The sequence below is a fragment of the Aythya fuligula genome, chromosome 3, assembly GCF_009819795.1.
Source record: "Aythya fuligula isolate bAytFul2 chromosome 3, bAytFul2.pri, whole genome shotgun sequence".
In the NCBI taxonomy this organism is placed as follows: Eukaryota; Metazoa; Chordata; class Aves; order Anseriformes; family Anatidae; genus Aythya; species Aythya fuligula.
In genome coordinates this window covers 15,106,580-15,130,730 of record NC_045561.1, presented here as the reverse complement: position 1 = coordinate 15,130,730, position 24,151 = coordinate 15,106,580, and the positions used below count along the sequence as shown (strand labels likewise).

General features: G+C 38.8%; 1 protein-coding gene across 21 annotated transcripts in view; it reads right to left on the bottom strand.

The window, feature by feature from the left end:
* Positions 1–24,151, bottom strand: part of NRXN1 (neurexin 1) — a 716,955-nt gene that overhangs the window by 110,278 nt on the left and 582,526 nt on the right. For all 21 annotated transcript variants that reach the window (XM_032185606.1, XM_032185602.1, XM_032185608.1 and 18 more), the window contains one exon: positions 6,322–6,493. In XM_032185606.1, coding sequence (XP_032041497.1) covers positions 6,322–6,493 — 172 coding nt within the window. The remainder of the gene's footprint in view (positions 1–6,321; positions 6,494–24,151) is intronic.

Below are 24,151 nucleotides of genomic sequence, written 5' to 3'. Positions count from 1 at the left end.
GAGTTGCTATTGTGGTGCAGTACCATAGCCACAAAAGCAAACAGGCATTCAAAAGAGCAAAATAAAACAAAATTTTGAAACAGAGAAGATAAGAAAACCATAGAATCACAGAATCATAGAAACACAAGGTTGGAAAGGACCTACAAGATCATCTAGTCCAACTGTCCTCCTATCACCAATACTACCCACTAAGCTACCAAATCAGATCTTGTAGCACCTTGTCCAGGCGCTTCTTGAACACCATGAGGGATGGTGACTCCACCAGCTCCCTGGGCAGGCCATTCCAGTGCCTGACCACTCTGACAGAAAAAGTTTTTCCTGATATCTAATTTAAATCTCCCCAGGCTCAACTTGCGGCCATTCCCTTGAGTCCTATCATTAGTTATCTGAGAAAAGAGGCCGATGCCCTCCTCATCACAACCTCCCTTCAGGAAGCTGTAGAGTGCAATGAGGTCTCCCCTGAGCTTCCTCTTCTCCAAACTAAACAACCCCAGCTCCCTCAGACACTCCTCACAGGATTTGTGCTCTACACCCCTCACCAGTTTTGTTGCCCATCTCAGGACATGCTCCAGGGCCTCTATGTCTTTCTTCTAGTGAGGGGTCCAAAACTGAACAGTACTCACGGTGCGGTCTCACCATAGTAGGTGAGATGGGCATACAGGGGGATGATCACCTCCCTGCTCCTGCTGGCTACACTATTCCTGATACAAGCCAGAATGCCCTTGGCCTTCTTGGCCACCTGGGCACACTGCTGACTCACGTTCAGCCAAGCATTGATCAACACTCCCAGGTCCCTGTCCTCTTCACAGTCTTCTAGACACTCTGACCCAAGCCTATAGCATTGCATGGGGTTATTGTGGCCAAAGTGCAGGACCCAGCACTTGGCCTTGTTAAATCTCATCCCATTCACCTCAGCCCAGCAGTCCAACCGTATCGAGATCCCTCTGAAGGGCCACCCTACCCTCAGACAGATCGACACTCCCAACTTGGTGTTGCCTGTGAACTTACTAAGGGTACACTCAATCCCCTCGTTCAGGTGATCCTCCCACTCTACTCTGCCCTTGTCAGGCCTCAACTGGAGTACTGTGTCCAGTTCTGGGCTGCCTGGTACAAAAAAGACAGGGATCTCCTGGAAAGAGTCCAGCGGAGGGCCACAAAAATGATACAGGGCCTGGATCATCTTCCCTACGAGGAAAGAGACCTGGGTCTGTTCAGCATTGAGAAAAGAAGACTGAAAGTGGATCTTATTAATGATTACAAGTATCTTAAGTGTGGGAAACAAAGGGATTTGGCCAACCTCTTTTCAGTGGTTTGTGCAGACAGGACAAGGGGCAATGGCCACAAAATGGAGCACCAACATGCGAAAGAACTTCTTCACAGTGAGGGTGACAGAGCATTGGAACAGGCTGTCGAGGGAGGTTGTGGAATCTCCTTCTCTGGAGATACTCAAGGCCCATCTGGATGCCTACCTGGGCAACCTGCTCTAGGGAACCTGCTTTGGCAGGTGGGTTGGACCCAATGATCTCTTGAGGTCCCTTCCAACCCCTACTATTCTGTGATATTGGACAGGCCCTCCCTTTGGGTCATGCTCTCTGCCTGGGGGAGACCATGGTAAAAACTGCAGTCACAGAGACTGCCAGCAGACAGGATGGTCTCAGAAGGGAGGAGGGACAGAACCCCTGTGCCCCACCACAGGAACTCCAACAGCCACCACTGCAGCACGCTGCGGGCGGTTGTAACGCACCGGGCGCTGCTCCCCGTGCCTTGCAGGCACCCCGTGGCACCGCCCTCCTGGGGCTGTTTCTAGGCCGGTCTGGGTGCCGTCGCCATGGCTCTGGCAGCGCCCCCTCCTGTCAGCCGCTCTCCGAGAGCCGGCGTGTGCGGCCGGCTTGGTTGTGCCACTGTCCTGGGTCGCCCCTGGTGAGGCATGGCCCCAATCCCCCCATAACGCGGGGTTGGGTGCTGCGGCTGTGCCGAGGGGGCTGGCCTTGACATAAGGAGCAGAAAGGATGTGCATTGGGTGAAATTGGGTTAGTCTATTGATCAGGAACTCTGACTGCACAGTCGGCAGTTTTCTCATTCCTGTTTAATGTGACTGGAAATTATGCTGCATCCAGGTTAGGATAATCGGAAATCACTATCCAAAAAGGAAGCCAAGGTGAAATATTAAAGTTCTTCAGGCAGATGCAGGGGGATGGCAAACATTAAATAAGCTTAACATCAAATTTAGTTAAGATAGCTGGAACATACAAATGCATTACAGATCTGGACATTTTAGTCAGATATCACAAAATTGTAATATGACATTTCTAATCATAGGGCTACCCTTCAGAAATTGACAGAATGAGAAAGGGGGAAAGCAGGATGAACATTTAACAAAAGGCAGAAATTGCACTGCCACTGCACTCAGAGAAACAGCAAGAGAGGAACTTTGCAGTCACACACACACACAAAAACACTTTGACAGGAATCCAAAAGCATGTGTGTACTGAATTTTAAACCCATGTTTCTGAAAATCATCCAGCCCTAATCTAATCATAGAATCATTCAGATTGGAAAAGATCTCTATAATCATCTAGTCCAACCTTTAATCCAGTACTAAAGTCCACCACTAAACCATGCTACTAAGTTCTACATCTCCACGTTTCTTGAAGAGCTCCAGGGATGTTGACTCAACCACTTCCCTGGGCAGGCTATCCTAATGCCACACAAACCTTTCAGAAAAGAAGTTTCACCTGATATCCAACCTAAACCTCCCCTGGCACAACTTGAGGCCATTTCCATTCATGTTATCCCTTGTTGAAGATCTTCAAATATCTAGGATTTAAAAAAAAAAAATCTCCCCCTATAATCCAGAAACAGACAGCAACCTTTAAAAGGGTAGCTATCCTCCACAACTGCCCATCCCACCTGTTTCCCTTTTATGTCTCTCTCATTTCACATCTGCTCAGATACAAACTGAAGGTGGATTGGCCCAGACAATAGTCCTGAATATTGTCAGAGAATCATGTACAAAAGAAACATAGGTTGTAGTCATCAACCAGGATCGTGTCTGAATTTCATACAGCTCTAGAACAAATTGCAGAAACTGGCTGTGGAAATCCAATGGAGCACTGAGATATGATACTTCCTGCAAGACGTCTACTTCTTTGACTGCTGATGAAGCAACACTAGAGAACCATGTGTGTTGCACCAGCTGGAAGACCCTTAACAAGAGAGTTGAACTCTGAGCAGCTCCAGAGACGCAGGACCGAATTCAGGCTTCCTACAAATCCCACACAGTCTTGTGGCAAGCTCTTTTGAAAAAGTTGCTTACTAGAAGTATCACCTGGGGTGCCCACAGGCATCTTTCTAGCAGATAACACAACACTGACTGTTAGTTGGCCTCAAAACCATCCTCTGTGCCATTATCTGCAGCAGTTAGATGGGGCTGTGGGAAGTCTATGTAGGCAATGAAACAGGAAAATCCTGAAACCCTGACCAGAACTTCCTCTTAGAAAATTTTCACCCTGTATTTTTAGATGCTGATCAAAACCAAGCAACGTGCAATGTCTTGTACTCAGACACTCCAACCAGAACTGTAATTCAGAATATATTTTTTCCTTGTAGAGAGAGGAAAATTGATTAGTTGGTATGCTTTAGGCAACCATTATTTGTTTGTTTGTTTATTTTGGAAATCCAGTGTATTTAAGAATAGCAAACTTACTAATTAAGCTGCTAATCTTGCTTCTATTCTTAATAAAAAATAATAATTAAAAAAATCAACAACCAAAATTAGAAGAGATAAACCTTTGCTTATGTACAGTGGTGTGGATACGTTAAAAATTATGCAGGAAAAAATACTAATCAGAAAACAAGCACAAAGCAAAAAGAATATTCTTTCTAGCACTGAACTGAAAGCTAATGAGCCCTCACTCATGCAAATGACATTAAATTTGTTTCAACTTGTACAACTGCAAAATGTCCTCCATCAAAAACAGGAGCAATTGGCAAATTTGTTGGTTAATCACTACTGCCAAACACTATTGTCAGTCACTAAAACAGCAACAGCAGCAAGACATCTAAATTGGGTGCAGCAGCATTTGCCAAACTGTGTTGTCTTATATCACACTTAGAACTGAACTGGCAGTGATATCTTTTAATAGAGTGCCATTAATCTCTTCAGAGCAGTATAAACTTTGGTCAAATGCATTATAGTCTTCTGGACAGGCCTGTGTCTTTTCTATAAGTTACCTCAATAGCAGTCTATGAAGAAACTAGTTTAAAAAGGATGTAAGTGAAGAATACCTAACCTGATGGAACAGCATGGAAATATAAAATAAAGATATGGCTAGACACTTTCATGATGGAAGGAGAGGAAAAGAAATGGAAGATGAAAATGGGGAGGATGGATTTCAAAAGCAATGCTATGGAATAAAAGAGCCATAAAATATTACTAAAGGAAAGTAAATTAATGAAACTTAAGGAAACTGAAGACCAACAGTAGTCTTGGAAGATCCAGTAATAACATAAGTCAAGGAATTCTGTACCCTCTCTGATGAAACAACTGAAAATGCATTCAAATGTAGGTTGTGTATGGATTGCTTGAAGAAACTCAGAAAGTTCTAGTTTTTGTCACAGAAAAAAATCGACCTCCAGTAATCCTATCCCAAGGAAATCACTCTGTTTTCTGTATCAATCTATGTTCAGTGTAAATAAATTCTGTGTGACAATATTCTCAGAACTCAACTGCAGTTCATCCTTGTTGTAACCATGTTGTATTTTCATGAAGAAACAGAACAGACAAGAAAAAGAAAATGTTTTCAAACTTATAATTTATGTATTATATATATATATGTATTCCATTCTGCTACATACTGCTCAGACGTTAACTGAAACATGCTTCTCCCCAGCTTCTACCATCTTATTTCAGCTACCATTTGTCAAGCACTGTAAAAGTTGGAAAACAAGGAGGAAACAGGAATATCTAAGAGATCATAGGACATATTTCATTCAGTATCTTCCAAACTCTTTTCCCAAGAGTTTAACACTTCTCAGATATATCTCTAACCTAAAGCCATGAATCATGGCTAAGAGCCAGAACTGTCACTCTTTCATAACATATTAGCATACAAATTGTTGTCTTTTTTTTTTTTTTTTTTCAGACAATGCCTGCTATAGTAATTTCACTTGAGATCCATATTTTCATTTTTATATTTAATTCTAAATTATCTCCAAGAAATTATCCGAAAGATGGTATTTCACCCAAGGAATATTTTTCTATTTATTTATTTATTTTGATCAGTTTAACTGTTGGACTGCTACCCAAACACCAACTTAAAAAAACAAATCCTAAATACCAATAATTGGAACAGAGAATGGCTTATCCAATTTCCTGTTCCACCATCAAAATGAAAAAAACTTTTACTGTTAAATCAGAACCATCATTTCTGTAATAGCAAATAGGCAACCCAGAATACCTTTCACTTAGATCTCTGGATTTGCTGCTTTTTATTAATAGTAAAAACACTTATACCAACTGTTAACAGATAACGTGCACATTTGTAAGTTACCCTTCATAGCTTAGTAGCAGTACTCAGTGAGAAAGGGTTTGCATATCTGAAAAAACTGTTGCCTTTAACAATGAATAAAATAAGTAATAAGGTAATCTTCAGTGCATGACATTTGCATAAAATTAAATATGGGCCCAATCAAGGAAGCTCTATATTAACACAAGTGGTCATGTTGAAGTAACCAGCATCCCCTACATAAACAATATAGCATAGTTTGCATTTTTAAGTGAAGACATGTTAATTTGGTTGGTTGGTTCTTCAACTAATATCTGAACACCTTTTGGTTTACACTTAGAACAATTCTACTAAATTCAAACATTTTAATAACCTTTTGTAATTAAAAGAACACAGATAACCGATTCCTCAGAAATGTTTTACCCAATCTGTTGGAGATCGATTTGGGAGTCACTTTGTAGCTTTTGTCAAAGCCTTTTCCTCTCCCTCCCCCCTTCCCCCCAGAAAAAAACCCAAACCAAACCAAAACAAACAACAACAAAAAATATTCCAATAAAAAACAATGAAAACAAGGAATAAACTCACAATTTCAAACGTTGATAACTGTATTTTTTCACTTCCAGTAATAACTTGAATTTATGCTTTTAAATTAATTAGGAAATGCTATCATCATGAACTGCATATTGCTCCAGACTCTTTAACTACTTAATTAGCTACTAAAACACTGCAAAGGAGCATTAAAAGAGGAGCAAAATGATCAATTCTCTACATATCCCCCACCCTTTTACACACAAAAGTTTGTGTAAGCACTTACCTGCTGGGTAGCGTTCAATAACTGGCCAGTTGTCCACCTGTAATGTGGCATTGCCACCACTTCTCGTGAAACGTACTACATGGTATTTTCCGTCATTAATGATTGCGTTGATCTCTTCGATAGAGATGTCATCAGTTCCAACATTAAATTTAACTCCAATTTTTCCCTGGTGCTGCATATTAAAAAAATAAAATAAAATAAAGGGGGAGAAGGGAAGGAGAAAAAGAAGAACTAATTAAGAGTTGTTTTAGCAAGACAGTGTGTCATATAGGAAAAGATTTCCAACAACATCTTCCCTCCTCAGATTTAACTTCTGAAGGCTTGCATGTGGCAATGACAAGCCTCCTGACAGTTCAGTACGTCCAGGACGTTGCTTTGATGGATAATTGATATTCCAAATGAATTATTTCACCAAATTGAGTTCTCTCTTTTTCCAAGACCAAGACAAGGAGGGGGAAGGAAGATGAAAGCTCATTTTCTTTCTTTGTCCCCCTCCCTCACCTCCAAGAGAATTAAACACCTTTCTTTCCTTTTAGGGTTTCAAAATGGAAAGCCTCAGAGTGTCACTTGGAAACTTGGAAGAAGTATGAGGATTTGCATTTAATTTTTTTTTTTTTTGTTTTTTTTTTTTTTTTTTTTTTTGTTTTTTTGTTTTTTGTTTTTGTTTTTTTTATTTTTCCCCGAGTGGAGAAAGTCTTTTCATCACATTGTGCTAACTCCAAATCATTAAGACAAGGATGTACCAAGTGACAAATGGAGTTTCCTGATCTGAGCTTGACAGGAATGAAAGGCATTTGTGAAACAGACAGCATCTTGTTCTCACTGATGAGCAAGACTCATTCTTCTGCTGAGATTAGCCTGTAAACTCCTGTGTGTGAGAGTGCATCCACCTAAGGAGGCTTCACAACATTCATACCCAGGACTAAGGCTGTTAGTTTTCCAGAGAATTGAGATATTGGCATGTCTTCATTTTTAATTATTAAAGTGAACATGTGAATAGGACATTTAGAGTTTAACAAAGACTTTTAAAGAGCATTAGAAGTTTAACTTAAGGGTTTCATGATTTTTTTTTTCTCCTCTAGAAGTAATTATATTCCTGAATAAGGACATTTATTAAATTAAGGAGAAAAAGAAAGAACTGCACAGCATGACATTAGGGGATTGTGCATAATAAGTGGCAATCTTATGTGAAATTTCATGTTGCTCGTACTGGTACTTTTCTTAAAAGTTAAAAAAAAAATCTTAATGTTTTTACACTACCATGTGCAACGCGATGAAACATTTCACTTCATACCTCTTGGTATGAATACCACTTTGATCTTTCCAGACTCAACTTCACCTCTCCAGCAAAGCTTTTCTGTCTGCTCTCTCTTTCTCTTACTATCCTGGCAACACACCTCGTAGTAGCTGCTCACCTCTGGAGGTCTCCCAAGTGGTTAACTCAGGAGTTCTTCCACTTTAATTTATTTTTAAATATCTGACTGCAACTTCCAGTACTACATGCATTTTCCATTTACACAGTTAAGCAGCTGCTGAACACCTCTGTAGAAATTTCCACAACCCTGTGGAAGCTCTTGCCATACTAAGTTGTACTTTTCTTCATGTTGCTATCACCTCTTCAGCTATGATTTTTTTTATAAACTATAAAAGGACCATTTTATATTGACATTTGCAGAATGAGTCTGAAAAACTAATTTTTAAATTTATTTACTTTCTCAGTTGCTTAATCAAGTTCTAAACATACCTATTCCCTCCTTGTGGTTTGTCTTAGCATTTCACTATTGACTTTCTCTATCTCCTACTTTTCCATGTCTATAAGGTGTCAGTGAGGGATCTGCCTCACCTAGCACATGCACTCCCCTTCTTCCACCTCAGGTGTGAGTTGCAGAGCAATCTCCCAGTTATCCTGGGAGAATAACCATAGCTTTTCTTTATTGCAGCTGGTTCAACTATGGTTTAGAATAGATTTCAACACTTTTCTCCCATGGATCCAATAGCTTACTTGCTTCACCTGTTTCTTTCATATGCTTATATAGAGAAATATATACAAAGAAATACAACATTGTTTTGGCCCTAATACCATCTCTTCTTTTGAAAATATATGAAATGCAGAAGAATGGCATGCTAATGATAATGACATATGCACCCTTTCACAACACTTACAAGCAATCAAAGGCATTGAGGATTAAAAAAAAGCCGACTAATTTCACAGTGATTCATAATTATAGTATTCATAACCTACACTTTGCATACCTGCTTTTCTATTTGCTATATATATTTCTATACATATATATATATACATATTCTTTTAGATGAAAAAATGACAAAGGAAAAAAAAAAACAGAACACCTTTCAGTGAATAGGACAGGTGCAGGCAAAATGAAGTGGCATAAAAGGTAAATATATTATCACCTTTTCCAAAATAAGATAATGTGGTGCTGCACTGTAAATGGGTAGGCACTTTCAAGTGAAATTAATGTTTTACAGACACAAGTGCAGACCTTTATTTAACCTTACTTGATGCATACATACCTGCAAGTGAAAAAATAAGTTTCCCTGACTTCCTTACATTTGTGCAGAAGTACTGTGCACAGCGCACAAAGCACACAGCTGCATTAGCAAAGTATATTAATCTAATAGCTGATAATAGACTGTAGAGATTATTTTTGGTTGTATTCCTAATCTATTTGTGTAGCCGAGAATGTGAAAAACTCTAAGGGAGATGTTTCTTTTTTTTTTCCTCCACCCCCCCCTTTTTTTTTTTTTTATACCTCTTCAGCATCTGTAGGAATTTACGTAACCTCATATAAAACAAGGAAGCAAATCTGAGTTTCAAGTTTAAGTCTTAATAATAAGACTTAAAAATATTTAAGTTTGGCCTCTGACTATCATGCTAAACATGATACGGAATAGAACTCCATTGTGCATGGTACTTTAAAACCTCAATACACAATTATTATTGTGGATCAGCTGAAGTACAGTAACCTGTTGAGATAACCTGATCTCAGCCCCATGATATTTAATATAATTAGAAAGGACTGCCTTTTTTAAAACTGAAGCATACTGAATTACTATTTCCACTTCTTAACCTTTGCGAGCCTCAGTTACATAGTGCAGTAGTAGAAATACCATTTCCTTTATCACTTGTTCATCCATAATAATATTTTAGTTAGTCTTCCAATCAGAAATGGTCTCAGACAAATGCTCAATCTGAGTTTCCCTCTTAGCACCCTCATGATGGGTACTACAGGAATGTTTGTGTATTACCAAGTATCACAATAAGTCAGCATTACTGTTGAATGATATTGTCCTTGCCTGTGACCTGAAATAGGAGAGCATTTCACACTCATGTTTCTAGGGGTTTATTTTTGCCCTCTAGAAAAGATGATCATTTCATAGCTCCCTGGTAAAAATCAGATCTGTTCATAGAGTCTGTAGAAGTCTACCAGACTGTTTACAGCTCAGCCTGGTTTCATTTTTCTCCCAGTTGAGAGAGAACATAGTAATGGAATCAACTAATTTTCTACTGTGTCTTTATCTAATCTGAACCAGAACAGCCAAAACAGCGTAGACATGTAGGAAATGGGAAAGTCTCCAATTTTCTCTTTGATAGGGGATAGAGAGAGGACACTTTCAGGAGACGTAAAAAACATTTCAAGTAACAGTGTAAACGTTCTCTGTCTCTGGAACTTTGAACTTCAAACCAGAAAACACTATGAATATTGCTTGCAAGCATCACACCACCACCACTCCCCAGGACAAAGCAGCAGAGGAACCTCTGATTCACCTACAGAGAAACTCAGCAACACTGAGCTCCAAACAGCAGTTCTTCAGAAAAACAAAACTTTCAGTTTGCAGGTGTTTTGTGCTTGTGGCTCTCCTGAGATCAGGGTTAACTTTCTCTCTACAGCATCACCCAGGAAGATGAGCACACTTGGTGTTACCTCAAGTAACCCTACACGTTAATGCAACACGTAACATAAGCTTTGCCTACAGTTCCACCTCTGCAGTCCAGCCACTTGTAGGAATCCAAACTCACAGGGTGAAGATTAATATGCTAATGCCTCAAGTTAGCTTCACATGACCCAGCACGCTTGCAGCCCAGAAAATCAACCACATTCTGGGCTGCACCAAAAGAAGCGTGGCAGCAGGTCAAGGGAGGTGATTCTCCCCCTCTACTCTACTCTCAGGAGACCCCACCTGGAGTACTGTGTTCAGCTTTAGGGCCCTCAGTATCAGGAAGATATGAACCTATTAGAGTGAGTCCAGAGGACAGCCATAAATATTATCAAGGGGCTGGAGCACCTCTCCTACGAAGACAAGCTGAGAACCATTCTATGATAAAAGTGTGAGACCAGTTAGATAGAAAGATAGGACTTAGAGGTGGAGGTCCAATTCTATATTCTCAACGAGCTCTGAAATGTTAATAGTTTTGTTTACTCAGACAGTATAGGTGCACGCCTATATACCAGTCATGTCAATGTATTTTGTCTTCAAAAGCACTGGTAGCTACTATTGTACTCTAGCAAATTTTCAGGAATTGCATGCTTTAAATTCTTCTACCTTGGCTTTAACAAGATTCTGACAGCACTGTAAATGCTGATAAACCTGAGAACCAAGTGAGAAAGGTGAAATGCAAAGCAAGCCAGCAACTGACAGTGCAATTTGTTTCCTGCCAGACCCTGCTCCTGTGCTACCGATCTGCCAACTCCAAAAGCAATAAAAGTTACAGCAGTATAAAATACACATATATACATCTCCAGAATAATGATATTTTCTATGGCATTGTCAGGGTTTTGCTGCTCTCTGTAGTAATAATTCTGGAATCAGTCAAACAGCTACGTGCAAATTTGGCACAACAGTAGTTTTAGAAGAGACCACAGACAACCTAAGCTCATAATACTTACAACCTTTAACCACTTCCAAAGAAAAGTAATAAAACTGTGACTCCCCCAGGTGAACAAATAGAGGGAAAAAAACAAAACAAAACAAAACATTCATTCCTGCCAGCTTGTATCTTATAAAATCACTGCCCAGAGGCACAACTTTCTGGTGAATGCAGGTAACAAAATCTTAGAACTAACTGATGGCTTACTTTGATTTTATTAAGGAATAAATTTATTGAGTTCAACTGAGAAAACTGAGACCAATTTCACTGAAATATAATCAGAGGCCAATATTCTATATTATAGAAATGCATGCAGAATCATTAAAATAATTATAGTATGAATCCTCTAGGGACACGTCTATGTATGAATAGTACTCTTTTCTCAGGAAGTGAGGAGGGGGATGTATAATGGACAGAAGATACATTTGAACTGCAAGATTAATTGAGTAACTACGTATGTTTTAGCCAAACGATCCAATAGTATTTCTTATTAACATCTATTATCTTCCAGAGGAAACGTTTCCTGGAGAAGGGCTTTGGAAATGTTGTCGTGGTTTTGCCTGGGAAAGTTAATTTTCTTCATAGATGCTGGCTTTTTTTTTTTTTTTTTGTTATTTTTGATAAAAAATCTGGCAATAACACACTGATGCTTTAGTTATTGCTGAGCAGTACTTACACAGAGCTAATTAATGACTTTTCAGCTTGTTGTGCTGCCCTGCCAGTGAGGAGGTTGGGGGTGCCTAACGAGCTGGGAGGGGACACAGCCAGGACAGCTGACCCAGACCAACCGAAGGGACATTCCTACCATGTGGTATCACACTCAGCAATAAAAGCTGAGGTAAAGGAGGAAAAAGAAGGAAAGGGACATTTGGAACAATGGCATTTGTCTCCTCAAGAAACCATTACGCATGATGAGCCCTGCCTTCCTGGAAGCGAACAGAGATAATAATCAACCTAATTTTCATCAGCGGTAATAAAATATTTCAGTCTACTGCAAGAAAGTTTTTGGTCTACTGAAGGAAAACTTACTATAGGCATAGACATTCTTGCATCTTCCCTCATCCTGAGTACTTACAGTGGGGTTTTGTCTCTTCATGAGCTCAGAAAGGTAACTATTTCCTGCGATGAATTACAGCTTGCATCATATCACTGCTTGACATACTGTAGAAAACATAGGAGGGGCTTGAAAACTCTATCATACAGCTAGCAGGCAAAGTTATCAGTTCTAGGTTGGCACTTCAAGCAAGGAGGAAAGGTTTTTGCTAATGTTTGGTAGGGTACATCCACTCTGTATTCAGTCTTTTATGGATTGGTATCTGACAAGACCAAAGCTGTTCAGTTTCTCCTTCTTTTCCCAAAAGCTGTAAATACTTAGCTATGGTGGAGGCAAAAAATTCTTTTCCTTTTCCCGATTGCTAAGTGAAGAGACTGACCTATTCCCTATGCTCCTTTTTTCCAGTTCTCAACATTTTTTTGCATCTTTCCTCATATTTGCTTATTTCTTAAACCCATAGCTCTGCAGTCCTTGGGATATGAGAAAGTCTCACTTTTCATTTTAAAATAAGTTCCTAGTTCTAATAATTGTACAGAAAAGCTTAGAACCCAAAGCCTTATGGGCTACTGCAAGAGAAGGCTAATAGAAAGAACTGAAAATCTGTTAAATCCCATGATTTTAAACTAAATGCTTTACTTTTTTTTTTTTTTTTCTTTTCTTTTTCTCTCTCTCTAGTTGGAGGCATGACACCATGCAATTGACAATTTCATTACTTTCATATCAAATCTGAGCAACATGCAGCAAAGTGGTGCTTCCTTTCAATTCACTCTCCTAGCAATTTTGACTGCTCCTCCTTTATCACTGGACCCTACTTCTAGAAAGATTTGTTCTCCTTTACTTGGCTCTCAGCATCCTGCTTCCTAACAGTGGAACTAGAGGGATGGATGGAAAATACTTTCTAAACTACTCTACAAGACCTTATCTACAGTTGACTGGTCTGGTTGCACAGCTTTCAAGGCCCTGGGGAAGAGTCTGTTACACAGTGTGCTTGCATTTAGAAATTTTTTTCATGACTTCAAGGTTTGAGCTATGGCTGGAATCCCAAATGCTACCATTGGATTCCTGCAACAAGCACAGTGCAGTCTGTGGTACCCATTCACACACACCACTCTAATTTATCTCAGCAACAAAACACTGTCTACTACTACACTTAGTCACTACTCAAACTATTCAGAGAGGAAAAATGCTGTCTGCAGAACCACCAATGTTACCAGTATTTCCTGCAGCATCTGTACATGCTCACCTAAGTGAAAACCATAGTGCACATTTTTCATCTAGCAGTGACAATACAAGGCACTTCAAAACCAGATCTTTAATCATAAATATACATAAGCAAGCCCTTTTTCCCCCTCCCCTAATTTTGGAATCCTCAATCCATTGTTTAATGTATTTTGTTAAAAGGAGAGAGAGAATTTGCAATATATCTTGTTCTAACATTGTATTCAAAAGCTCTGTAAGATCATCTCATAAACCTTTAAATGACCTCAGTCACATGCCATTAAGGTAAATATATTTTCTAAATTAATACAGAAAAAATAATAATAAAAAAATGTTTACCTGATACCCTTGGTTGATATATAAAAATAGCACCATCAGCATAACAATATTATGTATGCAAATACATACAGATGCCACCAGAGGTACTTCACTCTTAAATGTTGTTCTGTAAAAATTAAGAAACTTTGTGCCTTAAAGCAATGACCCTCACAAGAAGTAAGTGAAATACAAGTCCAACGTCATACTAATTTACAACTGAGACATACATTAAAAAAAAATAAAATCTATAAAAGGCTTACTAAGTGGAGGAAGTGACACATGACTTTATTTATTTATTTTGTCACAAAATGTCATATATCCACAGAATAAAAATCCTCTCAATAATGTATCATGGACTGCCATGCCCACCATCTTGGCATTTCAGAACAGGAAGAAGCTAGTCTTTACTGCTATGACATAATGACTTGTATCACTTTCTGCTTTAAAATATCACTTTCTGCTCAGTCAGGTTAAATCCCTGGTGACTGGAAAAAGGGAAACCACTCCCATTTTTGAAAAAGGGTAGGAAGGAGGACTCGGGGAACTATAGACCGCTGAACCTCACCTCTGTACCTTGCAAGAACATGGAAAAGATCCTCCTGGAGGCAATGTTATAACACATGCAGGACAGGGAGGTGATCCAAGACAGCCAATATAGCTTCACCAAGGACAAATCATGCCTGACCAATTTGGTGGCCTTCCATGATAGAGTGACTGCATCAGTTGACAAGGGAAGACTTGTCATCTACATGGACTTCTGTAAGAGCTTTTGGTATGGTCCCACTCAACATTCTAATTTCTAAATTAGAAAAAATATGGATTTGAAGGGTGGACCATCCAGTGGATAAGGAAGTGGCTTAATGGCTTTACCCAGAGAGTGGTGGTCAATGATTCTTTGTCTAGGTGGAGGCTGGTGATGAGTGGTGTCCCTCAGGGGTCTGTATTGAGACCGGTGCTTTTCAATATCTTCATCAATGACATACACGATTGGATTGAGTGCACCCTCAGCAGGTTTGCAGATGATACCAAGCTGAGTGGTACAGCTGATACCAAAGAAGGAAGAGATGGTGCTATGCAAAGGGACCTGGACAGGCTGAAGAAGTGGGCCCATGTGAACCTAATGAGGTTCTACAAAGCCAAGTACAAGGTGATGGACGTGGGTGAGGGCAATCCCAGACATGAGTACAGGCTGGGAGAAGAACTCATTGAGAGCAGCCCTGCAGAGAAGGACTTGGGGGTTCTGATGGACAAAAGGCTTGATGTGAGCCAGCAGTATGTGCTTGTAGTCCAGAAGACTGCATCCTGGGCTGCATCAACAAAGGCGTAACCAGCAGGTTGAGGGAGGTAATTGTGCCCCTCAATTGCTCTGCCCTCGTGAGGCCCCACCTTGAGTACTGCATTCAACTCTGGGACCTCCAGCACAAGAAAGATGTGGACCTGTTAGAGCAAGTCCAGAAGAGGGCCACAAAGATGATCAGAGGGCTGGAGCACCTCTCCTACAAAGAAAGGCTGAGAGAGCTGGGACTGTTCAGCCTGGAGAAGAGAAGGCTGTAGGGAGACGTCACTGCAGCCTTTCGGTACTTAATGGGGGCTTATAAAAAGGATGAAGCACTCTTTACTTGGGTGGATAACGATAGGTCTAGGGGGAATGGTCTTAAACTAAAAGAGGATAGATTTAGATTAGCCATTAGGAGGAAATTCTTCACTGTAAGGGTAGGGAGTCACTGGAACAGGTTTCCCAGAGAAGTTGTGGATGCCCCATGGTTGGATGGGGCCTTGGCCAGCCTGATCTAGTGGGCGGCATCCCTGCCTATGGCCAGGGGGTTGGAGTTGGATGATCTTTAAGGTCCTTTCCAACCCGAGCCATTCTATGATTCTATAGTGCTATATAATTGTTGTCACAAATTGCTCTAAATATTGTTACAGCCATTTGATTTACACATAAAACTCAGTAAGCAGGAATGTAGAAATATGTATAAATCTGCAATTCTGACACTGCATTTTCAATTTCCAGACTGCGCTGTTTTTGTTTAGATTTAAACATCATAGTTCTTACTGCTATATATCATAGCAGTATTATTCCAACTTATTCTGATGATGAATTACTGGGATGATACAATTACCCTAACAACCAGCCCCCCAAAATGCAATAGTTAGGGAAGACATATGGTATAGAGCCCCCAGCAGCAGCATACTGCATCTTATTATCCACTCAGCATCATTACTGCAGTACACAAAATCAAATTTTTCTGACAATATGTAATAAGGAACAATTTAAGTAGTCAGCTCTTAATGTGGTACTTTCTGTCAAAACAAACTTGTAGCACAGAAATGCCTTAACCTTACTAACATCTCACCCAAGAATTCCCAGTTGCGGTGAGCTGGTATGGATGGGTTGAAGAGACTACACATGCTGTTATGCCAAACAGAACCTCATTTGAAGGGAAAGAAAACCTGGCCAATGTAACTCACGTGCCTTGACTTTGCTCTTGCACACTTATTTTACATGCAGACAGGCACCTGTGAGCCTGTACACCTCAAATATAGTATGCTCAGCCTAAGAAATGACAACTATTTGGGAGCTCTAGCTACTCAAAGATAAACTGCTTCTCCCCTCACATATGTCACCATGTGTTTGCAGATGAGCATCAAAGTGAAAATTAGGCTTGGTTTTCATCTTTTTATAGGGTTTTTATACTGAGAAAATTAGCATAGCTTTCCCAGGACTGAATACAGTTGTCTGAAAATGTAAAGATACTCCGGGGGGGGGGAGGATAGGGGGTGGGAACAAAACCATAGCACCTTGATGTCAGAATAATTTAATCTGCACTAGAAGCTGTGTAGCTTTAAGGATATTGATTTCTGTGCTTAGAAAAGCTTCAGAGAATTCTTCCAATAATTTGTGTGTCTGAAACAAATCCAAAATCAGAGTCAGTAGGAGGCACAACTGGGACCAGAAGCAATTAATCAGCAACTTCTCAAGCAGGCTTTCATGCTAAATGATTAATAGCCATATGATCAACAACACACATGCTCCTGAAAACACAAGTAATATTTTTTTTTGAGAATCTGGGTCAAAGACTTTTTCCATATTAAAAACAAAAAATTGTGTTAGACACCCAACTCCTACTGAGCTGTAATGAAAACTGAATTCCTACCTATGATTCAGGCTTTTAAAAGCTTCACATTAATATGAATCATAATTTTGAATATATCCACAGACCACTGACACTGGGACAAAGTAATTTAATCACTTTTGTTTAAATGTGGGCTTTGAGTTTTTTTATTCTTCGGTTTGCCTGTATAGAAATACATTTGCAGAGGTGTTTCCTAACCCTTCTCTTGGTTTAGGGTCTCCAACTGGAAACAACCTGGTCCTAATTTATCTTGGTGGCTAAGTGATTTGAAAGTTTCACACCTAAACAGTGAACCCAGATTAATATTTTCGCTTCTTACTTGAAAAATAATAAAAAAATGTGATAGTTTCACTTCAGGAACTTACTGTACATCTGAAACAATACATACCTGCAGAAATTCAAAAGTTCAGGAGAAATTATAGAACAACACTGAACACTGGTCTATGAAACACACATAGTGAAGTGAAAAGGCTTTTCACAAGAAAACAGAGGTCAACTATGTAACAGATAGCAGAGCTACATATAAGGGCTGGTACTACATGCAGAAAGACAAACCCTGGCCGTTGTCTCATTTTCTGAGCTCTCCTGTCTTTTCCTGTAACCAGCTTTCTCTCTCTTACCATCAAGTGTAGAGTCATCCTATAGCAAGCTTTAATACTATGTATTAAATACGTTACATTAGTCGTCTCTTTTATCTTTTTGTCACCTTGAAAATCTTTCAGAATCAAAAGCAATTTGACAATTTCCCTGCATGCTGTGCTGAGATGTGCAATGCAGAGTAGCCTATTACCAATGCTACAACAGAGGATCTTACTTCTTTTGATCACTTAATGCAGCAGAGCATGTAAAAACCTTACACTGACTACATGGAGCACATGAAGTGATCAAACACTGCCAGTTGACTGGACTGTGAAATCCAACTTGTAGCTTGAAGGGGAAAGCAAAAGCTGATAGCTGTCTCCACAGTTTCCTCTGCTACTGCTGCTAACAGTCCCCTAGGTTTGAATGAGATTGCTTTGGCATCTTTAAAACAAAACAAAACAAAACAAAAACAAAGACACATGTAAAACAAAACTAAAACCAACCAAGCAACCAAACAAAAAACACTCTGTGGAAGAGAAGTGCCATGAAGTAATAAAATAGCTGTGTAAAGGAAATCAACAGCTTCCTACGAGGGAGAAATATTTGAAGGGAAACATCACAAAATAGCATGAGCAGTTTTAACAATGTGTTCTTCAACATGTATGAAGCTTGAAAATGAACTTGTATGTCAAACAAACCTGCCAGATACTTGAAAAGGCTAACCTCAAGCAAACCAGACAAAAGTAAACCAGTTCACCCATGGCACAGGGGTTTTGCATGCACAAGAGTTTAGTACTGTCAGGTTCTGGATACCTCTCCAACGAAGGGAACAGTTAGGAATTTTGCTGCTTCACTGGAATGATCAACATCAGGTTGAATGATGGCCAAATACATTATTTGTTTTCATGAACACAATGGTATTAAAAAAAAAAAAAAAAACAAAACAACAACAACAAAAAAACTATCAGTATATAAATAATTGCTTTACACCACATAAAGCAACAGCCACTAGCAGCTAAAATTGTAAAATGCATCATTATCTTCAATTTGCATATAGAAATTAAATAATGTCATACTTTTAGTTACAAATTCATCACTTCTTATATAATTTACAATAGACTTGCAATATTATTGGAAATTGTCACTTTTTAAATGAGGTCTTTGTCAGGCAACAACAGTCAACTTTTGAGTATGTTACTCTAACCTCACTGAGAGTGTATTCCTGTTTGCTGCCCTTAGTGCATCTTCTTTTGTCCCTTTGTGCTTTTGATATGCCTGGCAGGTGTTTATCTCTGAAAATTAAAAGTAACTCCACTAAAGACAGTGCCATTTCAGAAATAGTGAAATCATACAACCAGATCTCTCATTAGAGTTACTCATCACTTTTTTCAGAGGTTCTGCCTCCTACTGCTATTCTCATGTTCTAGTACCTCAGCCATTCCAAAATACAGTGGAGCTGGCTGGTATATCTATGACTTGTGTCATGCAAATCTTTATTATTGTGAAAAGCTTTGCTCCTATTTGGTCAGATTCTAAGCCTTAGCAAATACATCAGGGCAGCAGTGAATCATAGGATCATCTAGGTTCGAAAAGACCTTTAAGATTATCAACTCCAACCATCACCTAACACTGTCAAGTCTACCACTAAACCATGTCCCTAAGCACCACATCCGCACATCTCTTAAATACCTCCATGGATGGCAATTCTACCATTCCCCTGGGCAGCCTGTTCCCATGCCTAGCCACCCTTTTTTGAGGAAATTCTTCCTGATATCTAATCTAAACCTCCCTGATGTAATTTGAGGCTGTTTCCTCATGTTCTCTCACCTGTCACCTGAGAAAACAGACCAACACCCACTTCACTACAACCTCCTTTCAGGTAATTATAGAGATGAGGTCTCTCCTCAGTTTCCTTTTCTCAAGACTAAACAACTCAACTAAACAAAAGAGAATGAGCATCTCTAAAAGGGAGGACAGAAAACACAGGTGCACTTATGAAGGGGATTCACTGACCTGTTGGAACAAGTGTTAATATTCACATTTATTATTTAAAAAAAAAAAAAAAAAAAAAAGAGCAGGGTAAAAATTGTGTGTCTGAAGTAGCCTTCTAGGTAGCTTACTTTTGGTGCTCTGCAGCAGATGACCTAATGTCTTGCTGACTGTGCTAACATTAGAGGTGAGATTTCCACATGTGAACTAACCACTCTTGAGCGATTTTTTAAAGAGCATGAGACTCAGAATGTCTTTGGTGTAGCATCGGGCAAGGTAGGTGTGTATGCCTGCATGTGTAGCTGGACACACGTACAGCCCTTCAGACATTCTTCACTAAATGTGTAAACTTTAGGGCTATAAAAAGCAAAATGTATTTTCATTTTCTTCTATTTTATTTCTTCCAAATAGTTCTTTGCCCACAAATGGTCCAATTAAGCAGTAGTATCATTAGAAAACATCATACACATGTTTTTTTCTGATCTGAAGTGAGGCTAGCTTCTTGCTATTTCTGCTTGGCCTGTACAATTGCTATCATTTTCTGGCTCTTTCCCCATAACACAGGGCATTTGTAATTGATAGATCTCCCCAGTAAGCATACTTCTATTTCCTCTGGCAGCTCTGCTCCTCCTGGGGACTGCTCAGGCAAAGCATTGTGCAAGTAGTACTGTGCCCATTCTGCTGTGAAGAATCTTCATAAACTCCAGCAACGGAACATACCACAAACAAGGAAACAACTGGAGCTGCTCTTCCATTACGCTTTGCTTCTTATATTACAGGTGGACTTATTTTGCCTCTTAAATAACTATAATTATTTTCTGTGCTGTGTCCTGCAGTCAAAAACTAAACTGAAAGAAGAAAGAAAGGCATTGACTACCAAAAAACCTTTTCCACCTTTTTTTTTCCCACCTATTTAAATACATCATGATCTATACAAGTATGTAGATGCCTCTGTGTAGGTATGTTTATATATATGTGTGTGTGTATTCTATGTACACATATGTTTTATGTATACACACAAATGATGAAGTGAGACAACACATCCTACTGCACACACTCCATACAGAAGGGTTGAGAATGCAAAACAGCATAACATATTTGCTAATACTACCCAGTGAATCGTGTTCAGGTATTATGATGATGAGCAGAGTAGGAAAAACATGGTAAACCAGATTCTAATAGAATGATTATATTTAGTACAACTATTTGTAATCACCTCAATGCACAGACTGTCTTCTCTTTTACTGATAGACGTGTTTTTATTTATAAGCAACAGGTGACAGAGCTATGACATTTACAGATGCATAGTCTTAAGCTTTGCAATTTTACTCTTTGAGTAATTTAACTAATGCTGTTCTAATTTAAAATGTTCTCAGTGCATCATTTTCAGTGCTGATGGATGCTTGCCTCCTGCAGAATTCTATCAATTAAATGACTTATTCTAACCATAAAAATAAAATAATGCTCTGTTTATTGTTAACAGAGAGACTAAACTATAATAAGGACTCATGATTAATTACCTATCAGGAGGAATTGACCTTAATTAGGGTCAAATTCTATGGCAGACAGCTTAATTTATTCTTTAATTTCTGTGTGTGAACACATTTCTCTCTACAGAACAATTGATTCAGAGCTCAATTCAAACTCTTCAATTGGATTTTTTTTTTTTTATATAATAAAAATGGTATCTTTTGAAACCAGTATAACTGCTGAGAGTAAGACCCAACTGCCTTAGGTAAGTAAAATTAATGTTTACTGTTTCTTACTCTTAATCCTGCTGAAATGATTCTTGCACAGATGAAACTACTAGAGGCATTGGGGCAGTTTTTGTACCGCTTTGCATCTTTAACCTAGTTCAGGTGCAAGACTGGGGCACATCACCAGACAGACGAATATCCAGACAGTCACCCTATGCTGCCTTATCTCTTCAGTGTTCTTCCACTGTTTGAAGTGAATGATTTTAAAACAGCTTAGCTATGTTGACAGAACTAATTGTCACGTCTTTGACTGAAGCAGCGGCAGACCTTTAACTTTGTTAGCAATAAATAAGATAGTAAGAAGTAAGAAGCAGTAAACTAAAACAGTGTGTAATAACACTGTACATCTAGCACAGACAACCCCACCCATACATATATGAGGAGCAGCTGTGGCATTAAAGAAAAAAAAAATCTGTAGCTGGCTGCCAAACTGGTCTAAGAAGCTGGGTAAATACTCCAGAAATCTTGAGCTATGTGCTGTCACAGCTGGATGCGCATCTCTACACACCCCAAGGGAGGAGGGTAGCAGGATTCTGTTCCTTCTTGTGTATCCTCATAAAAATTATTTCTAAAGATTCATTTCCTAAAATAAAATAAAGCAAACAAGAAAAAAAGAAAAACAAAACAAAACAAACAAACAAAAAACAAACAAACAAACAAACAAAAAACACCATCACCATCTGACTTACAGCTAAAATGGCTCCAATTGGAAAGGTAACATGGATTCATTGTCTGAAACTACAAAATTCACACTGCCTACTATGTTTACCTTTATTACTTTGTACTTATTAGTAGAAAAGATTCTAGCTTGACTCTTAGTAACCGGGATTGAGAAAAAAACAGGAAACAAAGGATGTAAACATTTTTTTCTGTTCTATAGGTCAATGAAACAACATGAAGCCCCAGAACTTAAGTTGTGCAGAGATGGCCTATGATCCAATAGAGTGGGTTTCTGTGAATATAAAAATAAATATATGAAAAGAAAAAAAAAAACAAAAAAAAAAAACAGGAAAAATACCCATAGCCAAGAGGTATGAAGCACTTAATACACAGTTTTACAATAAGGGAATATACTCAAAAGCTAATACATTGAGGTAAATATTCCATATCTAGTACCCAAGTCTTGTTAGTATTATTCTGGTTGGAAAATGGACCTAAAGTTTGTTGGATAGAGAAGCAAACAAGAAGTACTGGTAGCAGTGAACTACAGAGAACATAAAGATTTAGTTTGCAATTTGCAATCTATGATTTTTTTTTTTTTCTGGCCATTTGTAATCTGTTGATTATAAATCCATGGTATGAGCTAGATTCCATTAGTAGTGAAACACTTTTATATCATGCTTACAGCCCATAAAAGCCATTAAAAACAAAACAGAATAAAAAAAAAAAAAAAAAAAAAAAAAAAAAAGCAAAACTGGACAACTCTTTACTCAGAAGGACTGAGAGTTGATTTAGGAAACACTATACTTCTGTCCCATACAGCGTCACTGCAGGGTAGAGTACCTCCCCCTCCAGCAAGTCCAGGAGGTCCCACTCAGTGATTCCCAGCCAGTCACCGCCTTTCATAACCATTCTGCAAGTAAAATAGATCTTAAGTACTGTTTCTATACACCCTCCTCACCACCCCACCAAGGAGATGGTGGTGATGGTGGTAGGGCTTCTGGCCAAACTGACATTTTCAGGTTTCCTTCATTCTCCTCCTCTTTTTGTGACACAAGTCTGATAAAGAGTAAACCCATTACACACCTCCCTTGCTCCTGGAGAAAATCTATACAAAGGGGAACTGTAGCATGAAGGGCTGGGTCAGCAGAGCATGACAGTGACTTCGAGGATCTTCAAAAACACATCGATAATTAAAATATCAACACACTACATACAGTGTTATAGTATTTCCTACACAGTGTGGGGTCAAGGAGCTTTCCTACATATCAGTGCCATGAGATTATGAAATTAAGGCTTGCTCTCTACTTGCCCTCTTTCTTTCTTAGATGTTTTCTAATTCACATATGCCCTCCAAAAGCACCTCCAAATGTATTTTCTAAAGAGTGTATGGCAAAACATGCAGACATAAAAATTACTACACATAAAAATTGTTTTTCTGCCCCCCTTTGGCAATCATTATAGCAACATTATTGTTGGTAACAATTTGTTTTGCTTTGAAAAACAAATAAGTACAAAATAACAGAAGCAAACATAGAGAAAATAATGCAGAAATGTGTACTGAATGATTGTACAGGCTTTCAAAATTATTTTATACTATGTAGAGTTGAGAAGAATAATTTAATGTGGATGTTTGCTGCAAAAATATTTTATACCTTCTTACTACCACCAGAACAATCTCAGCGAACAGTTCTAACTAACCCAGTGAGCCAAATCATAAAGCTTCAGGCTGTCATGAAAAACTATTGATTTAAAAAACAAAACAAAATAAAACAAAAATACCACCACACACAACACTTTCTTCAGCTGCATATTTATATTGATATGTGACAAAAAATGTGCAAGTGGCATTTGGCAGCATCGCTGTTGTGGGAAAAGTCAAGATTGAAACCTCTCTAGTTAAGCCACTTAGAAGTTTAATGTGATCAGCTTCAAACTGCTCCATCCAATCTTGGATCAAATAAAACATAACACATACATTTCCCAATAGCAATAATAAAAACTGAGGTTTTCAGATTTTTCTGGACACAAATTACAGCAAGATGAAATGAGCAGGATATTTTATTTTTTTTTAATTGCTGGGAAACAGATCCTAACAACCAACCATGTGGATTTATTTTATTTTTTTTTTTTAAAGTCAGCTCATTTATCCCATGTCAGTACATGATTGATACCTCCCTTCCCTCCCAGATAACACTCTGCACTAAGGGGATGTGATCCTCACTTG